The sequence below is a fragment of the Triplophysa rosa genome, linkage group LG12 (assembly GCF_024868665.1).
Source record: "Triplophysa rosa linkage group LG12, Trosa_1v2, whole genome shotgun sequence".
Taxonomy (NCBI): Eukaryota; Metazoa; Chordata; class Actinopteri; order Cypriniformes; family Nemacheilidae; genus Triplophysa; species Triplophysa rosa.
The window spans coordinates 21,860,544-21,883,851 of record NC_079901.1 but is presented as its reverse complement, the minus strand read 5'-3'; the positions used below and the strand labels follow the sequence as shown (position 1 = coordinate 21,883,851).

At 38.3% G+C, this 23,308-nt stretch overlaps 2 protein-coding genes across 6 annotated transcripts in view; one reads left to right on the top strand and one right to left on the bottom strand.

The window, feature by feature from the left end:
* Positions 1 to 13,195, top strand: part of impdh1a (IMP (inosine 5'-monophosphate) dehydrogenase 1a) — a 19,580-nt gene extending 6,385 nt beyond the window's left edge. For 3 of the 5 annotated variants that reach the window (XM_057347793.1, XM_057347797.1, XM_057347796.1), the window contains exons 3-16: positions 2,266 to 2,314; positions 3,956 to 4,057; positions 4,150 to 4,224; positions 4,385 to 4,591; positions 4,914 to 5,001; positions 5,962 to 6,161; positions 8,026 to 8,116; positions 8,280 to 8,375; positions 9,447 to 9,590; positions 9,717 to 9,861; positions 10,130 to 10,273; positions 10,852 to 10,935; positions 11,098 to 11,216; positions 11,974 to 13,195. In XM_057347793.1, coding sequence (XP_057203776.1) covers positions 2,266 to 2,314; positions 3,956 to 4,057; positions 4,150 to 4,224; positions 4,385 to 4,591; positions 4,914 to 5,001; positions 5,962 to 6,161; positions 8,026 to 8,116; positions 8,280 to 8,375; positions 9,447 to 9,590; positions 9,717 to 9,861; positions 10,130 to 10,273; positions 10,852 to 10,935; positions 11,098 to 11,216; positions 11,974 to 12,068 — 1,639 coding nt within the window. In that variant the 3' untranslated portion in view covers positions 12,069 to 13,195. The remainder of the gene's footprint in view (positions 1 to 2,265; positions 2,315 to 3,955; positions 4,058 to 4,149; positions 4,225 to 4,384; positions 4,592 to 4,913; positions 5,002 to 5,961; positions 6,162 to 8,025; positions 8,117 to 8,279; positions 8,376 to 9,446; positions 9,591 to 9,716; positions 9,862 to 10,129; positions 10,274 to 10,851; positions 10,936 to 11,097; positions 11,217 to 11,973) is intronic. The other 2 variants (XM_057347794.1, XM_057347795.1) reach the window with 2 other exon arrangements.
* On the bottom strand, positions 12,267 to 23,308 carry prrt4a (proline rich transmembrane protein 4a). Its single transcript, XM_057347792.1, has 3 exons — positions 22,992 to 23,308; positions 20,772 to 21,503; positions 12,267 to 16,554 (listed from the first exon to the last, which is right to left on the bottom strand). The coding sequence occupies exons 2-3, from the start codon at positions 21,427 to 21,429 to the stop codon at positions 14,648 to 14,650; spliced, it is 2,565 nt and encodes an 854-aa protein (XP_057203775.1). The 5' UTR covers positions 21,430 to 21,503; positions 22,992 to 23,308; the 3' UTR covers positions 12,267 to 14,647.

The window sequence follows — 23,308 nt, the reverse complement described above, 5'->3', positions numbered from 1 at the left end:
AGACCAAAAATCTGCAACAGACCATTTATTAAGACCTAAGTGCTGAGGCTTTTTGATCCAAGACCAAACAACAAGCATAAAAGCGCTTATTAATAACAAACATGGCAACACAGCAAAAGAGCGCTGTGTGATGTAGCCTTCCGAGCATAAACACAAAACAGCGCATATCAGCAGTTTAGTTTAAGCTGACAGACAAAACGAATCTTTAGCCGAAAAATATGTCGCTATGGTTACAAGTTTGTCAATCATCACAAATGCGGGAGTGTGTACTATGTGTGGCTTAAGTCATTCGCGAACCAGTGGGCGGGGCTAGAGAAGTAGTCGTTGATATTTTTCTGTGGAGGCGGTGTTCAACCTATCTGTGACATAGATAGGTGCATTCCAGGACCTGGCGTTCGCTGAGCCTGGTGTCAATAACAGTTGTTATTTCAGTAACAAGGGCGTTTTCAGTTCTGACACTTACAGGATGTTTGCTTGAATACCATTCCCTCTTACATAACAAAAGCTCGGGTTAAAATTGAGGTCTTAATTCTTTGCGAAACCAGGCCCCACAGTATCTATCTGAATTACTTCATTCACCCTCACAGCTAAGATCACTTAGATCAGGTGATTCTGATCTATTAACTGTTCCCAGAACTAGACTCAAGAACAGGGGAGATCGTGCTTTCTCGGTTGTCGGCCCCAAGTTATGGAATAGTCTCCCGGCTTACATCAGATCCGCCCAAACTGTGTCAATTTTTAAAGCTGCTTTGAAAACTTATTTCTTCTCAATTGCTTTTAATATTCCTTGATTCTCATTAGTATTTAATCATTTCTGATTTCTGATTTTAGCACTTTTAGTCTTCAATTCAATTCAATTCAATTTTTTTTTATTTTATTTTTTTTAGCTTTTCTGTTTTCACTGTCTTTCCTGTTTTAATGTTCTTTGTTCTTTTTATTATATAGATAAATTATATATATTTGTCTTTTATGGCTTTTGTAAAGCACTTTGGTCAACACCAGTTGTTTTTAAATGTGCTATATAAATAAAATTTGTATTGTATTGTATTGTATTGTATTGTATTAATTCATTGCCCCTTTAAGACAAAGTTCAAACATTTCGCTCTAAATTGCTGGTGATTGTGTGAAGTCACTTTGGATAAATGCATTTGCAAAAAGACTAAATGTAAATTTACTTCACTCAAAAATTAATAATAACATGTATTTATTATGAAAGAATTTTTATTGATCAACCAAAGTAAAATAAGCCGATTCATTTATTACATAATTTATTAGATACCAAAAGTTTACCAAAAGTTTTTAGTCAGATACTTATTGGTAGAACATTTGAAGTGGACTTATTAGTCACACAGTATGGTTAAGAACATTACCAACATATCTCTCAAAACCACATTCTTAGATAGATTACACTCTGTACCTTCTTTTGTCAAGACCAGAAGTATTTAAAGCAAGGGTGTAACTTTGGTTTGAGAAGTGGGGGGGACACAAAATAGGAGAAAATGTTTTTGATTTGAATCCTATCACAAATTCAAAATACCTATGTTTTGCGTTGTTTTTGATTGTTTAAATTGATTAAACCATAAAAGGTGTTTTTATTGTGTAGCAAAATTTGATGTTCATGAAGGGGAAAAATGCGAGTATTATTGACTGAGAAACAGAGGAAAACATGGCTTGTAAACCTGAAACTGCGATCGGAAGGAGACGAGCCGGATGACTTTCTAAAATGCTTAACGAGGTTTAACATACCTAAACAACGACCAGGGAAGCCCACGTTTCTGTCAAGCCTTATAAACACTAACTGCTGTTAAAAGAACAAGTCCTTATTAAACGGAAAAAGTAATAAATCACGCGTTACACGTTTCTTCCCCATAGAAGTCCATTATAAGGAAACAGCTTAGCATAGCCTACTGAAACAACGACCACATAAAAACAAATTTCTATTAAATTCTAATCAAAACCACGTGATTGAAAACAATCTTTCAGTTATCTATTTTCAGAGTGTGCACAAATTTTGTAGAAAATGTGATCTTGATCTAGTAATTACAGTCATCGTTGACAATACTGTGCATACAGGGGCTTTTGTTCTAAGATGTTCTAAGATAATATCATATTGGAAAAATCATAATCTTAATATTGGTTTGTATAATGCTTATTTTTTATTATGTCGTGATTTATAAAAGCCTCTTTGTGTGTAATTTCAATAATGTTCTGATTCATAAATTGCTGACGTAACGTCAACTCTACCATCTGTCCTTTTTCCATCAGTGACTTTCTGATACTGCCTGGCTTCATTGACTTCACATCTGATGAAGTGGTGAGTATTAACATCCAGGTAAACAGCACACAACCGACACAGACTTCAACTGTACTACTGCAAGCGAACCATTTAGTGGGAGGGGTTACTTTTAATAACCGTTACTTAGATTGAAAAATCATGTGAGGTGCTCTGCAGATGGAAAATAAGATCTTGAGTTTTTAGTGAGGAGGAAGATCTGCTGAAGACTCTGTGTGTGTGTGTGTGTGTGTGCTGACGGTAAGCCGATGAGAGGGCTGTGTTAGCATCTATATGTTCTCGGGAGAACCGGGCATGTTATCACAGGCAGAGACGACCAGGTGTGTGGATGTGAGAGAGACCAGAGGACAACACAAATAGCAGTCCCCCTGGAACCAAAACTTTAAGCACATTTTTAATTAAATACACATTGAGTTCCCTCTAAGTTTAAAGCTACAGTAATGATGACTCAGTGAAAACCAGGCAATCTGTTGTGATTTCTAACTATTTTTATGAACTAATATATTGTAGGATTAAGATGTGACACTCTCGACTGTGTTTGCATCTCTGTTGAGTATTTGTGTACATTCTTTAAAATGTAAGTGTGTATTGGATGAATGTTTGTTTCTATCCCTTTAGGGCAGTTACTGTAGGTTAATATCCTGCTGATGTACAGTAGATATACACGATATCGTGCTGTTTCTTTAAAGCACTTAAGAGATTAAGCTGAGCAGTGGGTAATGATGGGCCACAGGTGTAGGACAGAAGTAAAATAAGATATGACATGTCTTTAAGTTGACAAAACCAAGTGACGCAACTTGAAGTTTACTATAGTTACAATGGTGCCATTGAAGTAATAATTGAACCTGCAAAAAAATATATACAGCTGCAGAAAAAATGAAGAGACCATTCCATATTTCAGCATTTCTAGATGTGTCGTGAGCGTTCCAGTCCAGTGTCTGTTGAATTTCAACAAAATCAAACCTCAGGAGTGACAAAGTCATCCAACAGCAATGTGAAAGACTGACAGCATGACAAGACACATGAAAACTGTGATAAAAATCAAGGTTATCACTTAAAAAATTTGAACACAGAACTATAAATATTCAGAAAAACTGAAAATGGTCTTTGAAATTGTCTCTTTCTTTTTACGTGGCTGTATGTACATATTATTCTTAGCCTCAGAACATTAAAACCATTATTTTATTTCTGGACATTTTTGGGAAATGTCAAAATATAAATACATAATATATATAATACTATAATACATAATAATTATATAATACATAACTACTTATACATTTTTAAAGTATCTTTAGAGCCTTTTTGCTTTTATTCTTAAGAGGACCCTTAAGTGTTGAAATGAAAGTACGTGGTCAAAGTGGGATCGGGACATGACCCTGATCGGGCTCAAACCCGGGTCCCTGCGAGCCAACAGCCCTTATGTGTATTAAGAGCATTTAAAAATGTTCACTGACATCTGATAAACACCTTAAAGAAACATTAGCAACACACAAAACACAGTCTGACTTCATCCTTTTGAGTGTCAATAAGAAAAAAATATTTGGGTTAGATAGTGTTATTAAAACATCCATAGGACACTAAGCCCCTAGTTTACACAGACAATTTGTGCATTTTTTCTTTTTTGTGTGTGTATGACTGTCATGCATCATGATGTCTTAGGATTTGACCTCTGCCCTGACCCGGAAGATAACTCTGAAGACGCCGCTCATTTCCTCTCCAATGGACACAGTCACTGAGTCCTCCATGGCCATCGCAATGGCTGTAAGTTACACACACTGATGGAATTTCACTTGCTCCTTGCATGTATTAAACAGCGAGCGCTTGCAAATTTTACTAACTGGTTTGCCTTGTAGCTTATGGGTGGAATAGGAATCATACATCATAACTGCACACCTGAATTCCAGGCCAACGAAGTCAGGAGAGTCAAGGTTAGTCAAACGTTTAGTACGTGCATTGTAAATTAGATTTGTAAATGAACAATGTACTACCTTAAATTAGCATTATGCCTGCAGTTATTAAATGACATGCATAACATTCTAAAACCAGTAAATGTTTCGTAATGAGAATGTCCTGTGTTTTTACTGGTAGAAATTTGAGCAGGGCTTCATCACGGACCCCGTGGTGATGAGTCCACGACACACGGTCGGTGATGTGTTTGAAGCAAAGGTTCGCCATGGTTTCTCCGGCATCCCGGTTACAGAAACAGGCAAGATGGGCAGCAAACTGGTGGGCATTGTTACGTCACGAGACATCGACTTTCTGTCAGAGAAAGATTATGACAGGCCGCTGGAAGAGGTTTGTGATATGTAACTTTGTTTTAAAATCGTTCAAATTCTCATAATGTTTTAAATATTGAAAGCCACACACCAGCATTTGTATTTCCAGTTAACACATTTACATTTATGAATTTGGCAGATGCTTTCGAAGGCAAGCTACATCGCATCCAGAAATTGGGATTTTGATGAAAGATTATCATTTTTTAAATATAAAATACACTGATAAATCATGTAGATAAACATCATTTAAATAGTCATAATAGTACTGTTTTTTGAATTCTTTTATTAGTTATTTTCTTCATAAATGTTGTAAATAATAACCCAATACTTCTGTCTTTCAGGCAATGACAAAAAGAGAAGACCTGGTGGTCGCTCCAGCCGGCGTAACATTAAAAGAAGCCAATGACATCTTGCAGCGCAGTAAAAAAGGTGTGACCACTAATCTCAATCATATTTGCATGTATTTAGCAGATGCTTTTATCCAAAGCGATTTACAAATGAGGATTACATACGATTGAGACTTAGGATACAGGAACGTGATACTGAAGCAAAAAAGATTGCATCTGAGATTGTTTAAAGGGGTCATATGACACGGCTAAAACAAATATTATCGTTTGTTTTAGATGTAATGCAATGTGAATACACAATGTAAGGTTCAAAACGCTGTATTTTCCACATACCGTGCATGTTTGTATGTCCTCTTTGCCCCGCCTCTCTGAAACACGCAAATTTTTTACAAAGCTCATGGCTCTGAAAAGCGAGGTGTGCTATGATTGGCCAGTTAACCAGTGCGTAGTGATTGGTCGAATACTGCAAGCGTGTGAAGGAAATGTAACGCCTCTTACCATATTTGGAACATCAGGTTCCAAAGCAATTGTACTGACAGGTACGCCCACCTTACTTGCGTATACATTTGGGGGGTCTTAGTCAAATCATACCACGAACTGACGTAGATTTGTGGGGGTGTGGTTACACGAGGCGTTTCAGGCAGGTCTGGGTGAGCATTCGCTTTTAGATAGAATGCATCTTTTGTGCCGACACTTTAATTTTTGCAACTTTAATGCACGCATACATGCATGAGCAACTTATAACACACCAAAGACACAGAAAAACACGTATTCGCCAATGTTGCTTGGTTACAAGCGTTCTTCAAAATATCTTATTGTTTGTTCTGCAGCCGAAAGAAAGTCATACAGATTTGGAATGACACGAGGATGAGTAAAAGATTCCCCCCCGGCTTTAACACATTAAGACAACAACATTTTTCTAAATCAATGTGCATTGTGAAAGTGCTAGATAAAAAAACGGACTTGTTTAGGTGCCCTAACAAAGCATTTAAAATCTGTCTGCATGTTCTTTATTGACGTTTTTATTCACTTAACATCTCAGGTAAACTGCCTATAGTAAATGACAGCGATGAGCTCGTGGCCATCATCGCTCGCACTGATCTGAAGAAGAACAGAGATTATCCTCTAGCCTCCAAAGACTCTCGCAAACAGCTGCTGTGTGGAGCTGCCATCGGCACCCGAGAGGACGACAAGTACCGGCTGGATCTGCTCATGCAGGCCGGGGTGGACGTGATCGTTCTGGTGGGTTCTAATAGGAATGGGTGAGCGTTTATGTTGTGTATGTTGTGTGTAGGGGTGCACCGATACCAAGCTCATGTACTCGTACACACCGATACCAAAGACCGATACCTCACGTGACATACATAGAGCCCTATGATTTCCGCAATGCGGAAAACGCGGACGTAATTGAGGAATCCAGGCATTTCCTAACAAGAAATTAGCGCTGAACAGTTAACGTAACAGTTAACGAAATATTCAGATACTGTTTAAATGTGTATTCTGCTTGTTTTGCGTTACCGTGTGTGAAAGAGCGGTGCGGTTGCGTGTACCGAACGCATTGTGCTTGTGGAGCTTTCAGCGCCAGCGTTTCACTGCACGAGGACACGAACACATAAACAAACACCATTTGCGGCGATCCGTCAAAATAAAAGTCCGGTTTAACTTAAACAAACGCTCTTTGCGGCGTCCCGTCGAAATAAAAATCCGGTTGACTTGAACAAGTTATAATACACTCACATTTCACCACACCACCCCCCTTAATTTTTTTTATAATTTGACCACAGAGTATATTGTTTACTTTAGTAAACTGATGTAAATGTGTTAGTAAAATTGTGCTACTTATCTTAAAAAATAGAACTTGATTAAAAAATAGTACTTAAATTTAAGTAGACCTAAAAACAAAAGAAAAAAAGAAAATGTACCAGTAAGATACTGGTTTATTAACATTATTGTACATTATATATCGGTACTCGTACTCGGTCTTTTAAAAACGATATCGGTGCATCCCTAGTTGTGTGTCTTGAATTAAACACACCTGAACTAACTATTCAAGTTCTTTGTGTGTTTGAAATACTGCCAGATGTTTTAGGGCAGGGTGGGAACTGAATTATGCAGGATGAGATATGATGTCACAATCTAGGGCATTTATTTTGAATAAACAATACAATACATGTATGATGTACTCTATGATCCTGTAAAACTGCTTTGGAGTTTGTTTTCTTTCTAAGAAAAGAGGTTGATCTGTGGCTTGGTATGTTAATTTAGCAGGCCAGACTTGTGGTAGATAGCAGAGCTGTCGCTGGTATTTATGGGTCCCGGGACAGAATATTAAGGGTGTGCTCGCCGACCCCTCGGTGTACAGATGGATTTAGGAATTCCTTCATCACAGAGGCCGGACAGCGTTGCGTTATCCCCCCTCGATGACACCCCCTTGATGACAAAAAAACCTTTATCCATGTGCTTGCGTTCCCATTCTCCTGCATTAATGATGTGGACAGTCAGTCTTATTATAAAAATAAATTTGATTTATGTTTTGTGTGAACAAGGCCAAAATCACCTTTAGGTTTCATTCTGTCTCAAACACACCTGATCTAGCTAATCGGGTTATTTGGATTTAGTTTGAAAGTACTGACAGGTGTTTTCTAGGAAGGGTTGGACCTACATTCTGCAGGGTAGAGTGACACCAGCTGTTTGTGAGAGATGTAATGTTCAGAGTAAGAGCTTAACACACACACGTACACAATCAATAAATAAGTGAAATACAGGTTTTAGTATTTGCATAATGTTCTTAGTGTGTTTCAAACAAAGTTTCGGAATATTTATTATTTACATATTTAAATGTACTACAATTATGTTTCATTATTATTTACGTATCCAGTTTTCTTTTTGCTGTGTATATATACTCAATGCAAATTTAATCAATACATTAAGCAAAAGCAGTTTGAAACATAACTGTAAGAATTTAAAACGTATATAAATTTAGATGCCTGGTTTCACAGATAAGGCTTAAGGCTAGTCCCAGACTAAAATGTGTAAAATGCATGGTTTGATCTTAACTTTGAGGTGAATCAGGTGATCTGGATGTGTGATGGCTTCTCTGTTTCAGGACTCCTCTCAAGGAAACTCAGTGTTTCAAATCAGCATGATAAACTACATCAAGCAGAAGTATCCAGACCTACAAGTGGTTGGAGGAAATGGTGAGTTCTTTTTGAGTTGAACCCTATGAACTCCACAACTGTCACTTTGAAGATATTATAAAATACTTGTGTGTTTTCGAGCAAAACTTACGACAGTGGCCCTCCAGGATCTGAGTTAATAACTTGCTTTACATTTTTTACCCTTTGATTTTCTTCCACACAGTGGTGACCGCTGCTCAGGCGAAGAATCTTATAGATGCAGGTGTTGATGCTTTGAGAGTGGGCATGGGCTGTGGATCCATCTGTATAACACAGGAAGGTGTGTGTGTGTGTGTGTTTCTGGCGTAGCTCTTGAAATGTATTAAAAGTTCCCTGAAGATTGATAGAAGTTGTGGAAATGCTTTATGGACGTTTCAGCGGCAACAACATAAACAAACGTTATTTGGCCCAAACTTAACTCCTGGCAGACCTCTGCAAAGAATCAATAACTGTTGAGTAATTTTATGTAATTTAATACAATTAATATACAAAAAAATATTAACATAAATTAATATTAATATAAATTGAATATAAAATAAATTGTTTTGTTATAAACAAACATCGTTTGGAAGTTAACTTCGGGCCAGGCAGGTGTGTCCGATGAAACTGTCTATAATAAGCAGGGTTGCCAGATCTATATAACCAAACCAGCCCAACCGCCTGTCTAAACTAACTCTAGCCCAAATACCAAGACTTAAAGTATGTCACACCCATACCTAAAAATATATATACGTATATATATATTACAGTCACTGTTATGCATTACACACAATTTCTTAATGAAAATCACTGTATAGTAATAATTATGAACATTTAAGAATGACAGCTGAACAAAATGCATTTACCTTTAAACTGGGAAACAAAAAACAACTTATGGCAAAAGTTTAAAAGTAGCACAGTTCAGCGGGATCTGGCCACCCTGATAATAATGCTTTATAATTTTAATTAATGCTTTTAATAAAATATAAAAACGAATAGTTTATAGCAGGGGTTTTTAATTTTTTCATGCCAATGACCCCCAAATATGGTAAACCTTTTGCGAGGGACCCCCTTTCTACATGTCAATTTTTTGTATAAAGAACCATTTATACTGTTAGACAAATAGTAAGTGTGAAATTGTATTGTGAAACTGTAATAATCTTTCTCAAAAATGTTCTCCTTAGAACATTGTGTTAGGCCCCCTGGGGGTCCCCAGTCCCCAGTTTAAAAACCCCTGGTTTATAGTATTGTTAATATTTTAGTCCAGAACAATAGCCATCGGTTCAAAGTTCCTATTTAGTTAAATGATTAAAAATAATGAATAAACAAGGGTTTAGTAGAAATGTACATTGTGTGATTTGTGTATTTTTAGTGATGGCATGCGGGAGGCCACAGGGCACCTCCGTGTATAAGGTGGCCGAGTACGCCCGTCGTTTCGGAGTTCCAGTCATTGCAGACGGTGGCATTCAAACGGTTGGGCACGTTGTCAAAGCCCTCGCGCTGGGAGCGTCCACAGGTGTGTGTTTTTTCGTTCTGGCTGATTTGCCTGAACGATCATTGTTATTATTGGCAGCGATTTGTTTGCCAACATTTTACTGTCGTCTTCAGACTGTGCCCTTCCCTTCTGCTTGTTTTGTTTTAGTGATGATGGGCTCGTTGCTAGCAGCAACCACAGAAGCGCCAGGTGAGTATTTTTTCTCGGACGGCATACGACTGAAGAAGTATCGCGGAATGGGATCTTTGGACGCCATGGAGAAAAATAACAACAGCCAGAAGCGCTACTTCAGGTGACTCATTTGATCATTGGAAGGACTTTTCATTGTTTTTATTCCAAACTAATATTTTTTATTGCCTAAACCTATCCCTCAACCTTTTTGTATTTTTAGCGTTTCAATAAACCAGTTATGGCTGTTTTTTCTTTACAATGTAACTCAGACGAGGACACATTATAGTCACATAAATGCATGTGTACATAAAGATGTTAATAAATAGAAATGTATATTTTGTGGTAGTACATTTGAAGGACAATGAAGGATTTTTGTTTGTGTGTTACAGTGAGGGTGACAAGGTGAAGGTCGCTCAGGGAGTGTCGGGCTCAGTTCAAGATAAAGGCTCAATACACAAGTTTGCGCCGTACCTCATCACCGGAATCCAACATGGCTGCCAGGATATTGGTGCAAAGAGCCTGTCCATTCTGCGGTGAGAGAAACACTTAATAGACATTTTAATCAATTGTAGCAGTAGATATGTGACCCTGGACAACAAAACCAGTCTTAAGTAGCACGGGAACATTTTTAGCAATCGCCAAAAATACAGGGTATGGGTAAAAATGACAGATTTTTCTTTTATGCCAAAAATCATTAGGATATTAAGTAAAGATCATGTTCCATGAAGATATTTGATAAATTTCCTACCGTAAATGTATAAAAACTTTATTTTTGTGAGTGGATGGCCTGCTATAGTGCCTCTGATTAACAACTTCAAAGGCGATTTTCTCAATATTTAGATTTGTTTGCACCCTCAGATTCCAGCTTTGTAAACAGTTGTTGTTCCGCCAGATAGTGTCCTATCCTAACAAACCATATATCAATAGAAAGCTTATTTCTTCAGCTTTCAGATGATGTAAAAATCTCAATTTTGAAAAATTGACCCTTAAGACTGGTTTTGTCATCCAGGGTCACATATACAGTATGCTTTTCTTGGGAATACAGACCAATCTGTCAGGGTTTGTCTCCATGCTTGCATTCGTCTGTGTAAATCTCCCTTGCGTTATATAGATCGATGATGTATTCCGGAGAGCTGAAATTCGAGAAGAGGACCATGTCTGCGCAGGTTGAGGGCGGAGTTCATGGCCTGCATTCGTAAGTCTCCACCCACTCACGATTTAACCCCACCCACCTGACCCGTCATCGTCCCTTTCCTCACAGCATATACCCTCAACAGAATGGCTGATTTCACATTTTTTATTCAACTTCAGTCTAGCGGTCAGAAATTTGGCAATCCCGTCTTTGTGTTTTTTTAAGTGTCTCCCCGACACCCCCAAACCAATCCTACATACAAAGTCATGGAAAAGAGCTTTCATGTGAAAATGTCTTTCCTTCTTTTCTCTTATGCTGTCATCATAGATATTCTTTTGTGCCATGTAAGTATCCAGTCCTTATGTCTCTTATAATAAAGCTTTTGAGTTCTGGTGGAGGGGATTGTGTTGGAAAGAGCGGTAAGGTCTGGGATCTTTAGGGGGCATCGAGACGGCGTATCTCATCTGATGTAGTTTCCTCTTTCTCTCATGTCATGTAGACAGTGTCCACTATCCCAGTGTCCCGCTGTGGCTGTTTACTCAAAACACTTTCTTTGGGACTTGTCATACAGTACCTTTGAAATGATCTGGAAAGAAACACTGACAAACCTATTGCTACTTTAAGTGAATAGTTCACCTGAAAATGTAGACTTATCTTCATGTCGTTTTAAACGTGACTTGTTGTAAAGAATTTTTCAAGTGCTCATTTTTAAAGCTGCACTTTTTTGGCTAAAACATAAGTATGTAAAAATTTGTCTCCTTACCTTACGGCAATTCAAAACGGTAAGCTTCTAATAACGATTCATAAGTTGAGCTGTCGGGTACGATATGGCTGTGATATGTTTAAAATCAAAGAAAAGATAAGGATGTAAAGTAACGTTTCAAAAGGCAAAAGTTATGGATTGCAGCTTTAAAAGTCAGTTTGGTATGTGATGGCAAAAAAAGGAAGGAAAAAATAACTTTTAATGAGATTTTTTCGGTGAACTATTCCTTTCATAGGGTGTGTAACGTAATTTTTTTTTTGTCTAACTCTGACCAATGTAATATCAATAAAGCATCTCATGACTGTTATATAATACGTTTTTTTTTTCTGTTCCGTCAGTTATGAGAAGCGGTTATACTGAGGCGGGCAACAAGGGGCAAATAAGATCCGGACCCAACGTTCCATCACCAGCCGTCACCAATCACAGCAGCTGAAACTATGAATAAAAGCTGAGCCCATCAAAATACAGAATTCTTCACACTGGGAAAAAACATACACATTCACATAGAACTGAATGTACTGACTCTGATGCTCTTTATCTTATTTGTTTCCGGGCTTCCCTGTAAGAAATTAGATGTGGCAGTGGAGAGATTATTTTCAAAATTCTATGAATGTACTACATAATCATCATGTGTGTGTGTCAGAGAATGTGTATACAGGGTACAGTATGTTTTCATTAGCTTTGATTTAGCAGAGGTAGATGTTAGTCATTTTGTTAAGATCTTGAATTTGTATTTTATTTTATTAGCAATAATACTTTCTGTGAGGCACTATGGGTAATTATGTGCGTACCACATTGCCATTAGAGTGTTATGAATTCAGATTTAAGGTATGTTAAAGAAATACCTTTCTCTTTTCAGGTCACAATTCACTATAATTCACATCATGAGTAAGTTAGCTACTAGAGTGATGAAAATCAGGAATACTTTACTATTACACGCCTTACTCTAGTCAACACGGTACAGACACTAGAGACCGCCATAACTTTATTTCATAGCTTTACACATCTGCATCAGAAAACATTCAAAAAAGCATTTGCATACATATATTACACATTTTACTGTATAAAAGTAAACATTTGAGCGTTTACAAGGTCAGAATGTGAACACGGTTAAAAGTATATCTGATTCTGGATAAAATGATCCTGTCTCATAGAAGAAAAACTGTATTTCATAGTCTTAATTTTGTTTGTCTCCAAATGTCCAAGACTAGAATAATTTCTTAATTTTTTAGATATATTTAGATACCATTTTATAAAGACAGATGCATAAAGAGCAATGTAAATAAGAGGATTTTATTGCCACATAGTTTAATGTGTTTTTAGTAAGCGGAAAGAATGTGAGAAGCACCTCTAGAATTTTTAAAGGTTTAAATTGTGTTGAGCAGACACATAAAGCCAAAATGTGATGGGATATAGAGTAAATAATCTCAAGACAGGGATGTGAAAGGTGATTATTGCTCTGTCTGGTTTTTTTAGCTGTTTATTCTACTGCTGTACGGGATGCTAAAACTGTCAATCACAAGGATTTGCATTAATAAAGATGGTAGTGGCATAAATTGGTATGAACTCTCATGTATTTACGACTTCACAACCAATAGGGGGCAGTATTGATCCACCAAAATGGCTTGTAAAGATTGAGGATGTGTTCAAAAAGCCTAAGTGTATTGCCCACTGCAGATTGATCACACGGAGTCCTGCCACAGTATATTTTCTAAAATGATGCATATTATTTAATGAGGAACATTTTAGCAATAGTATGATACACTGATGTAAAAGAACTTCATTATATGCATGGTTAAATAGAGCCAGTTTAAAATAGTAATTTGGCATTTTTAATCCTGTTTTGTTGAAAACATACACTTTGTCTATCTGATTAAATAATGTGCACCACAATACACCACTAGTAAAAATAACAAATAATAAAAATATGGTTTCAGTTAGATGCATTGCATTGTGTAATGCAATTATCCATACTGTGTGTATTTTACTGTCGAGCACATTTGAGCAAATTCAGGTCTTCCTTGTATACAGAAAATTACCAAACTGTATACATAGAAGTGTAATAAATATAATAGTATGCTATTTAAAACTTAGAAAGAGAGTGCAATACAGTGAACATAACTTGGAAGTTAAATACTGACTATATCTTTGACTTTTATCCAGTATTTTTTTTTTTACAAAAAAAAAAAAACATTTTTAACTATGACCCTTTTTTTAAAAGAAAAAGTGACATAGTCTGTAGAAACAAAGTAAAGAACGTAAAGGAAAGAAAAAACAGCTAAACAAAAGCAGATGGCATTTAAATACAATCGCTGATTAAATAAAATAGCAAGAATAATTGTTTTGTCTTAATGCAGTCTTTTGTTTAATACTTTTCCCCATAAGTCTATGTGCCAACAGGACATCAATGTCTTAATCCAGAAAAAAGTTACCCAAGAGACAGAGCTGCCACAGTTTCATTGGGTTTGCTGCTGCAATAATAATGTTGCAATGAATGTAAGTCTCTAGTGGAATCAAAACACTCTGACCGACTTCTTATTATAAAACATGTTCATAAGTGCTAGCTTTATTGCTGAAAGGTACTCAAAAGCTCTATGTATACCCTTCTCCTTTAAATTATCTTGAATAAGTCTTTTAGTCAATCCAAGCGTTTAAACAAGGTTAAATGTGATAGACTGTAGCCTATGTCAAGTATGGAAGTAATTTCTGAAAAAACTGTCAATCCGTGGTTCAGAGGATTCCATGTCACGTTGCAGTTATTTACATGTTTCCACCACAATAACTATAGTTTATGTTAATATAAATAATAGTCAATCCATTTTAAAAACATGGTTGCTACACTTTCACTATAATAAAACTCGTTGTTGTTGACAACTTCATTGTCCTAAGAGTTTTCTTTTAAGTATGCGCCAGCAAATTCTTCTCTAAAAAAATCCCATCTTTTGCGTCATAATAAAGTCTTTTGAACTTTTGTTAACATCTTGCAGGTTGGGCATCATCTCCACTGTTAAACTACAGCTCAATGGTATCACTGCTGACACTCAGAGCATCTATTTGCCTGCATACATGAATGAATTCAGCCTGAACGGCCAGCTCATCAGCATGCGAATGTGTCTCTACATCTAGACTCCCTTTGGAGGAAGTTGAACCCAAGGTCTTGTACCGTCTCTGGAATTGCAGCCCTGGCTGAGAGCCCCTGTGTACGCTGTTCTGCGACTGCTGTTCTGAGTTAAACCTTCTGCAATAGTTTGAATCCTGGCCTCCACTGACAGACGGTCTCCCCGCGATAGTGCTCCATTGCCGGGGTCGGGTGAGTACGGTAGGGGGGTCCACATCCCCACAAGAGGCAGTACGATACAGGCTGGGTTCGGCTGTTGAGTTTCCCCGACAGGGCTGTCCATCCGGTGGCCCACGGGTGCTAAGAGAGAGCTGGGAAGAGCCGAACAAGCTGTGTTGAAAGAGAGCCTCGCTGTTCAGAGCTTCATCGATGCTACGTCGTAGGTCGATAGGAGAAGGAGGCCGCAGATCTGCCGTAGAATCGGCATCCAGGCTGGCGAAGGAGGGTGAATGGGATGCCCTGCCCTTGTTTGCGGTTTGGGTAGAGAGCTTGTGCTGAGGGCTGTTGGGATAGTGGAAGTCCAATCCTTGGGATTCACTGTGTGGGAGCTCCACCAGAGTGTAGAGTGGAATGCTCTCGCTTTCTCGTCGCGCCATGCCCTCGCACAATCCTAATTTTTCTGCAGGCCGCAGCGACCATCCGCATCGACTCGAGAGAATGGTGGCTTTTGCAGATGCGGCGCTCTCGATTTGTGACTTTTTGAAAAGCAAGCCGAAGCCACTTGGCTTGGTGAGAGGAACACCACAACAGAGGAGGGGGTGAGTTATTATTAGAGCAAGGGTCAGACATACGCCCGCCTCGCACACTCTGCAGCTCAGCTGGAAGGCCCACCAAGGCCAGGGCATCAGACCAACCATGACTTCATTGGTGAGTCCTCCGGCGTAAAGCATAGCATACAACCTGAGCCCACCACATGCTAAGAGAAAGAGCGCAGAGAAGACCCCTGCCCTGGCTGCCCTCTCCCACATACGTGCCTCTGTAAATGGACAATGACTGGCGTGGCATGCCGGACGCTCCGGGGAATTTTCGCTGAGCCGGTAGATGTGCTTGGCGTCTGCACGAGCGCAGCAGTACAAAAGCAGGTACGTCATGGACAAAAGTACGGACATCAACAAGAAGGCTGCGGGTGGTATTAGGGGCACAACTGGAAGTGTGGGAAAAAGTTGCAGGATTGCCACAGAAACCATCACCACGGCTACGTGCAACAGGACCAGCGCTGCCAACAGGCAGGAGCTGCGCTGCAAGGTATTCTGGGAAAGAAGCTGAGTGCAAGAACGTGCAGTAAGCAGTAGCAGCAGCAGGCCAAATGAAGCCGCAAGACAGGGATAGGCGGCCTCGTGCAGCAGTCGCGCAAAGCCTGCAGGGATGCGATCTTTTTGGCCGTACGGATCGTAGAGCAGCCACAGGGCCCGGCTCGAACCTGTCAATAGTTGGAGGAGGTGGAGGAGGCTGAAGTAGGCACAGCCAGAGGGCCAGCGCAAGGGCAAACACATCAGGCTGAGAGCGGAAAGCACGGCCACGAGGGAGAACACGCAGCCGAGCCCGTAAACCTGCAGCTCCCAGGCCAGGCCCCATGTGGCCATGGCAGCATTCCAGTCGGTCAGCAGAGGGACCAATAGAGGTGGGGTCAGGGCATCAAGGGGTGGGCTTATGATGCCAGGGGGTGTGGTTTCTGTCAAAGGAGGTGGGGTTGACAAGGTGGTGTTATTTGCACGACTCCTCAAGGAATCAGGGGACTGACAGATCCCAGGGCCAATCAGGTTGCAGTTTGGAATTGTGGAAGTGTCTTGCCAGTCATCACCTAGAAATCACAGAACAAAACATCCAGTTGTAGGGACATTTTATATCAGCATATTTAGAATTGCGAAAAGCTAAATGAAAGTTAACAGCAAATTGTCTCAAAGTTTAAAGAAAGTTTTTTTGTTAGCACATGACAAACAAAATGCTGCATTCTAGCCTGTTTAGACTAGAAACTTTAAAACTCTTAAAGAATTTAAATGAAAGCACATATTATTAATTCATCATAACAAGTAAGGTTTCCATGATGCCCCGTTTAACTTACAAATTATAACGCAAGGTGCATAAGACAGGCATCACTAAAATTATAAATGAATGTGTGTTAACAAAAAACACAACAGACCATGTTTAATAAATGGTTGTGTGCACAGTTTTAGCTATACTGTACGAACAATTTTTCCAAGTGTGAAACAAAAGCATTTGTCACCAATGTGAGTTCCGTGACTTGTCACAAGGGTTTTAATGCGCTGTGCTGTGACGTCATGCGCAGATCAGACTGCGCAGCCCTGCATAAAGTCGAGATTGGTTGCACTTGCACTGTGACTGGGTCAGCATGTGCTCGGTGAACTTGTATCTTTTATCCTCGGCAATAACAATGGAAATCGTAGCCAAACGTTAAGATATCTGTAGTAAAAACGAAAAGGCTAATGCAAATGGTAATCAACCCACAAAAATAATAGTTAATATACTTTTACAGTAATAAAAACCTTATTCATTTTCATGAACCATGGAATGTGACAACCATAGTAGTACCACAAGTCAAGCAATATTAATGCAATTGTTTAATGGATTTGAGTGTTGTCACGTAGCCTACAGTACTGTTCGTTCTTGAATCTAATGCTAGCCTCGATTCTAAACCGTTATGAAACTGGCTCTGAATAATTTCTAATACATTTGTATGTTTTTTATGTTGCATTCATGTTAAACTTTGTAAAGACGCTATGTCCCAACTGCAAAAAATAAAAGCTACACAGAAACGTTAGTATTGGTTATAATGGGAATTGTTTAGGTTAAAATGGAGAGTAATTTTTGTTGTGGGTCTCTGATGTGTTGGGTTCTATTGGTGGAATGTTATCGTGAATGGAAACCAATTTAACGCCAGTAAATCCTCCTGGAATAAGGCCCAGTACATTCTACTGTATATCCACTACATGTGTAAATTTGTAATGATGATTGTAATAAATACCTTTATAACTTGTATTTTTTGCGAGGGCAGCAGCGATAAGGCTATGATTTATTAGCTGGATGAAATGTGGAAGTAGGCTGTTTTAAATGGGGCGTACACATCCTCCCTGACACACATTCAGCACAGATAAGAGGGCATTGACTCTGCTATTCTCTTGTGTGTGACTATTTAAAACCCAGAAACTGACACACTTGTCAATGATGTCACCTACCTGCAAGTGAAAAGGGGGCTGAATGAAGCAGGCTGGTATTTCAAAATAAAACCTCCTAATTTATACGTATACCCTGTGGTCACTGTTGATCCAAAGTCACTTAATTTCTGTTTTCAGTGTTGATTGATTAGTATTGATCATCAGTAAGTGTTTCTGCGTTAGTAATGATTCAGAATACACAGGGGATGAAACTTGAGTCAGCACTACTTTAAAGCAGGTGTTATGTAAGGTCAGAGGATCTGGGGTTGTGTTACTACCTCTAAGGATTAAATTTACCTCATAGACTTAAAGCCGCAACAGAATCGTGTGGATAGTGGGGTTTGTAAGGCAAGCGTGAGCATCATTTTATTGTTTGTTCTAACTGTTAGTTAGATTTACTCCTGACAACAAACACTGGTACTTGAAACGCTAAGGAAACATTAAAGCCCATTCTGCAAGATGTAAACTGTCAAGGGTGATGCACAGGAAGAGAACCCAGATGCAGGCAGCGGTTAAGGGGTTAACAAGCAATATTTATTTTAACAAAAATACAAAAAGACCCACGAGGGGGTAAAACAACAAGGACAAAGGGATAATACTCACAGACAACACAGGAACGTAAACTAACTAAAACTGGACTATGACAACACTTGGCATAAACTAACAAACATAGACTAGACTTCGATTGAGAATCATGAGCAGGAACAAAATGTAAAGTCTTCAAAGACATGGAGAAAACAAGCAAATGGTCCAAAACAAACGAGCGCAGGACATAAGACACAAGGGTATAGGGGAACTAACAAGGGAGATAACAATAGGCAGGTGTCGGGATGAAACCGAAAGCTAAACGAGGAAACGAGAGGGGCGGGGCCAAAGACGAGACCGGAGAGAACGCACATTATGTCGTAACAGACAATAATGTGCTTCTCTCCACACCAAACAAGAGGTTCTGCCATGATCCTGCCACAAGACCAAGACAGACATGACATGAGGCAGAATCATGACAGTAAACAATACTGTTCTGGAAGCACTTCTTGTTTCAGTTCTTTAACACTACACAAGCATACCACCAACAGAACTTTAAAAAATGAATTAAATTGCTAAATGGACTTTTATGAAAACTAAATAAATAAACAGGAAGTGATGTTGGATCAGTGTTGTTTACGTCTCGCAAAATGGTCTATAGACAGTTTCAATGGACGCACACGCCTGTCTGTGTTTGGTTAAAATATAACAATTTAGTTATAATATAACAATTTATTTTATATTACATTTATGTTATATTATTTTATATTAATATTATAATAATATTTTATAGCAGTATTTAATAGATACTATTTACACTAACTATTAGCAGTAGGTTCTGTTTACATTAAGTAAAAATACCAGCATTTCTTAGCGATATGCTATTTACACTAACCGAAAATAGCTGTATTTTCTTTGGATTAAGTAGAAATAATAGTTAGATGCTATTGGTACTCATAAATAGTGGCAGATAACATTACTATTTGCACCTCAGTGTTGTTGTGCATTAAACATTATGCAAAAATGTAAATCATTATATTTATAAAAATGATTAAAATGATGGCAGCTTATTGAGATATTAAAGCCCTACACCTACACCTACCCCTAACCTTAACCTTAACCTAAACTTTATGGATAAAAATTCATTTAAAGTCTTAAATCAATTTTATTGAAAACAAATGCCTTTATGACATATGCTGTAATGTGATAGAAAAAGGTAAAAGAGCGTTTTCAGCGAGAGGCGGATAAGAACCCCGATCTCCCGTGTCAAAGCTATAAAGACTTTACACCTCATGTCACTGTTGCTGTTTAAAATGGTGTCATTCTTTCACTTTCTCTATTCCAATCACATATTGGTGGGGGGGGGGCTAGTGCAAATAGTCTCTGCCAACAAGGCATGTAAATAGACATGATATTATATTGTATATTAAATGAATTAAATAAAAATAAAACTACTCAATAGTTATTGATTCTTTGCGGGGGTCTACCAGAAGTTAAGTTTGGTCCACATAACGTTTGTTTAATTGCCGCTGAAACCGTCTATAGTGCTCTACGTACTGTAAGTACATTTTTATGCAACATTGCAAAGGTTTTGACGATGAAATAGTTAAAAACCTGCAGGATGTGTCTTTGTGACCTTGATCACTATACTAGTTGGTTGGTCACTTTGTCCCTATTTAACTTGGAGATATTTTTATTACTGTTATGATTTTCTGTTTGTATACATATTTAAGAGAGAGATACAGGAAATGTTTTAAACAAGTGAAGTGAAACCGAGAGCTCATGCTATCTTGCAGGCATACAGCTAAACCGATACCTCATCATCATCCTTTCATTAGATCTGTTGTGTTTTTTTTCATAGCCCTGAATAATCTGATTCCATCTGATTTAAATGTGTAGCTTTACATCACATTCTGTAGAATTTGACAGTGAGTCACTAGGGGGCGTGTAGCCGGCCCACATCTGCAGTGATAAACTGCTTGTTCGCTGCTGGAATACTGATGTTTTCACTGCAGCTTCAGGAACATTTGGCCGAGCACATGGTGCTGTTTAACAGCTGAGAATACAGAACTGCTGTACACATGCCGTGGATGTTTGTATATTTATCTAAAGGACATTATGTGTTCGTATGATTACAAGTTTGGATTTTACAAGTACAGTGACATGATTATCCCTGTGCTGTATGTGTTGGTCCAGTATAAACCAATCTGTGCCAGCACTGAAATTCATAATGGTTTAAACTGGTCATGTTTGTTCACACGATATCATGGTTCTGTCGTGAAATAAAGAGTTGGTGCTAAAAGATTGTTAATTCAATTACCTGTAGGGGCATCTGTCAGGTCTTTTGTTTTCTCAGATGGCCACAGATAGTCTATCAGCCCTCTTGGCAAATTCATACCATCTAGAGTTCCTCTGGCATATGGTGTCTGAGCAGGACCAGAGGACTTCCATGGTGTCTGGTAAGTTCCCTGTTTGGTAGAAATCTGGGATGTATATGTCTCTGCATAAGCAATAGGTGTTATGGACTCTGTACTCCAGGTCTGAGGTTTTAAATCAGGCTTTAGTGTTGTCAATGAATGAGTTTCAAATGACAGCGCAGTTTTGCCTTTCATGCTAAGATTGTCCTCATCAAATGCTTCCGTTTGAGGTCCCTCTTCATCTCTCTGGATGTCTAAAGGAATTTTAGGGTAAGAACTTTTGGTCCATGGCGCTCTTGAGGCTGAAAGTAAGACCGGAAGTGCTGTCACTGGACCTTTGGTGGTCTCCTTTGAGTTGAATAATTTTGTGGATAAACTGAGGATGGTAGGAGTATTCATCTCCATTTTGGTGTGCCATGACGTCCACGCTGAGCTGCTGGCTGGATTAGCGGTTGTGTCTGTGTCGGTGGAAGAGAGGGCTCTATTTAGAGATACAGCACTCAGGTTACCACACAGCCAGAAACTGAAGACCAGCAGGAGCGCTCGACTGTGAGGGGTCATACTGACACACTTCTCAAGATATTACATCCCAGAAAGTCACTGGTCTACTTTCACATTCTGTGTTGGATCTGAACCTGTGAAATACACAACATGACAACAGATCATTGATTTGGGTAACCAGATGCAGATTTCAAATAAACATTTGTTCACATGATTGGGTATATCTTGTAATGGAATTAAAGTGATAGTTCACCCAAAAGGGAAAATTCTGTCATCATTTACTCACCCTCTTGTCATACCAAACCAGAATTATAGTTTTGTTTTTAGTTTTTGTTTTACCAATATTTTTTATTAGCTATTATTTTTTAGGTTTTTATTTTTTATGTTAATTTCAGTTACATTTTTAGCCATTGTATTATTTATATGTTGCTCTAAAAATGTATGCATTGTTATTTTAGTTTTTGATTATTATTGGAATTTTAGTGCCTTAAACTTATTTCAGTTTATTTCTGAGGCAAACATTTTATTTTATTTTATTTTTATTTTTGGTGAATATTTGATTTGATTTTAATTAACAGAAATGCTTTCAAAGTTTTAATTTTAATAAACTAAAATAGCCTTGTTTCAAACCTGTATAACTTTCTTTCTTCTGCGGAACAGAAAAGATGATATTTTAAAGAATGTTGGTAACCGAACAATGGCGGTACCCATTCAATACGTATAGACACCAAACAAGGGACCAACATTTTTCAAAATATCTTCTGTTCTGCAGAAAAAAGAAAGTCATACAGATTTGAAATGACAAGAGGTTGAGTAAATGATGACAGGGTTTTTATTTTTGGGTGAACTATCCTTTTATGCTAAAGTATATTTATTTCTAAATTTTTAAAACATATCAAATTCTGAACGAAAAATGAACATTAAGTAATGATCCGAAGAGCAGAATAGAATGTAATGTTATATGTAACATGTAATGTATTATTTGTTTGTTTATTTATTTATTAAATATGTTATAAAGTGTGGAAAAAACTTTTTTATACTTGGGTTCCCAGGGTTGGCTGCAGGTTCTGGGTAGGAGGGAGGTTTGGTGTCTCTTTGTCTTTTTAAAGGTTAAAAACCCCTGCATGCTTTAGACACACAAGATTCCCTTTACCAAAATCACTACTTTATAGAGCAGGACAGGGACATTACAAACCACACTGATGTACAGTATACAACTGTCAGTTTTCTTATGCTTAGACAACACACAATATCTTATACACTATGAAACAAACAAAGGTCATATGCATTGCACTCTGAACAATCTTTCATAAGAGATCTGAAAACATATTAAGACTATAACACTGTGAATAGCATCTCTTAATGCTTAGATTTATGTGAAATGATCGGACAGTTAATTACCAGAAGCATTTAATCTCTCTTTACTTGCTTTTCTGTCTCCTTGATGCTGCATTTATCTTTTATGTTTGGGCAATAGAAAGAGATGCTGGTTTACACACCGAGCAAGCGCTGTTTCTGCATCTTCTGGCATGATCCAGTGACACATATTCTCACCGCAGCAATCCAACTCACACACGCACGCAGACACAAACTTTGATTTAAGATACAAGAAAGGTGCTCACCCTGGGACGCATGGATAAAGAGTCTAAAATAGGAGTAATCCTTCTTCCCGCCGTCCTGGTGCAGAAAAGATTTGATTCTGTCCGTGCCTGCACGGGCGTCTGTTTTAGCACTCTCTCTCTAACACACACACACACACACACATACCCATCTCAGTCCCTTTCGCATGGGCACACTATATCTGACACACCCCCTTTCTGTATCCCATCTCCCCTCTCTCTCTGTTCTCACAACATCAGCGTCTGTCCCAAAACGTCAGGTGTCTGATCTCTTTTTCTTCCAGATCTGGATTAACCATGTTGATGTTTCACTTTCTGTG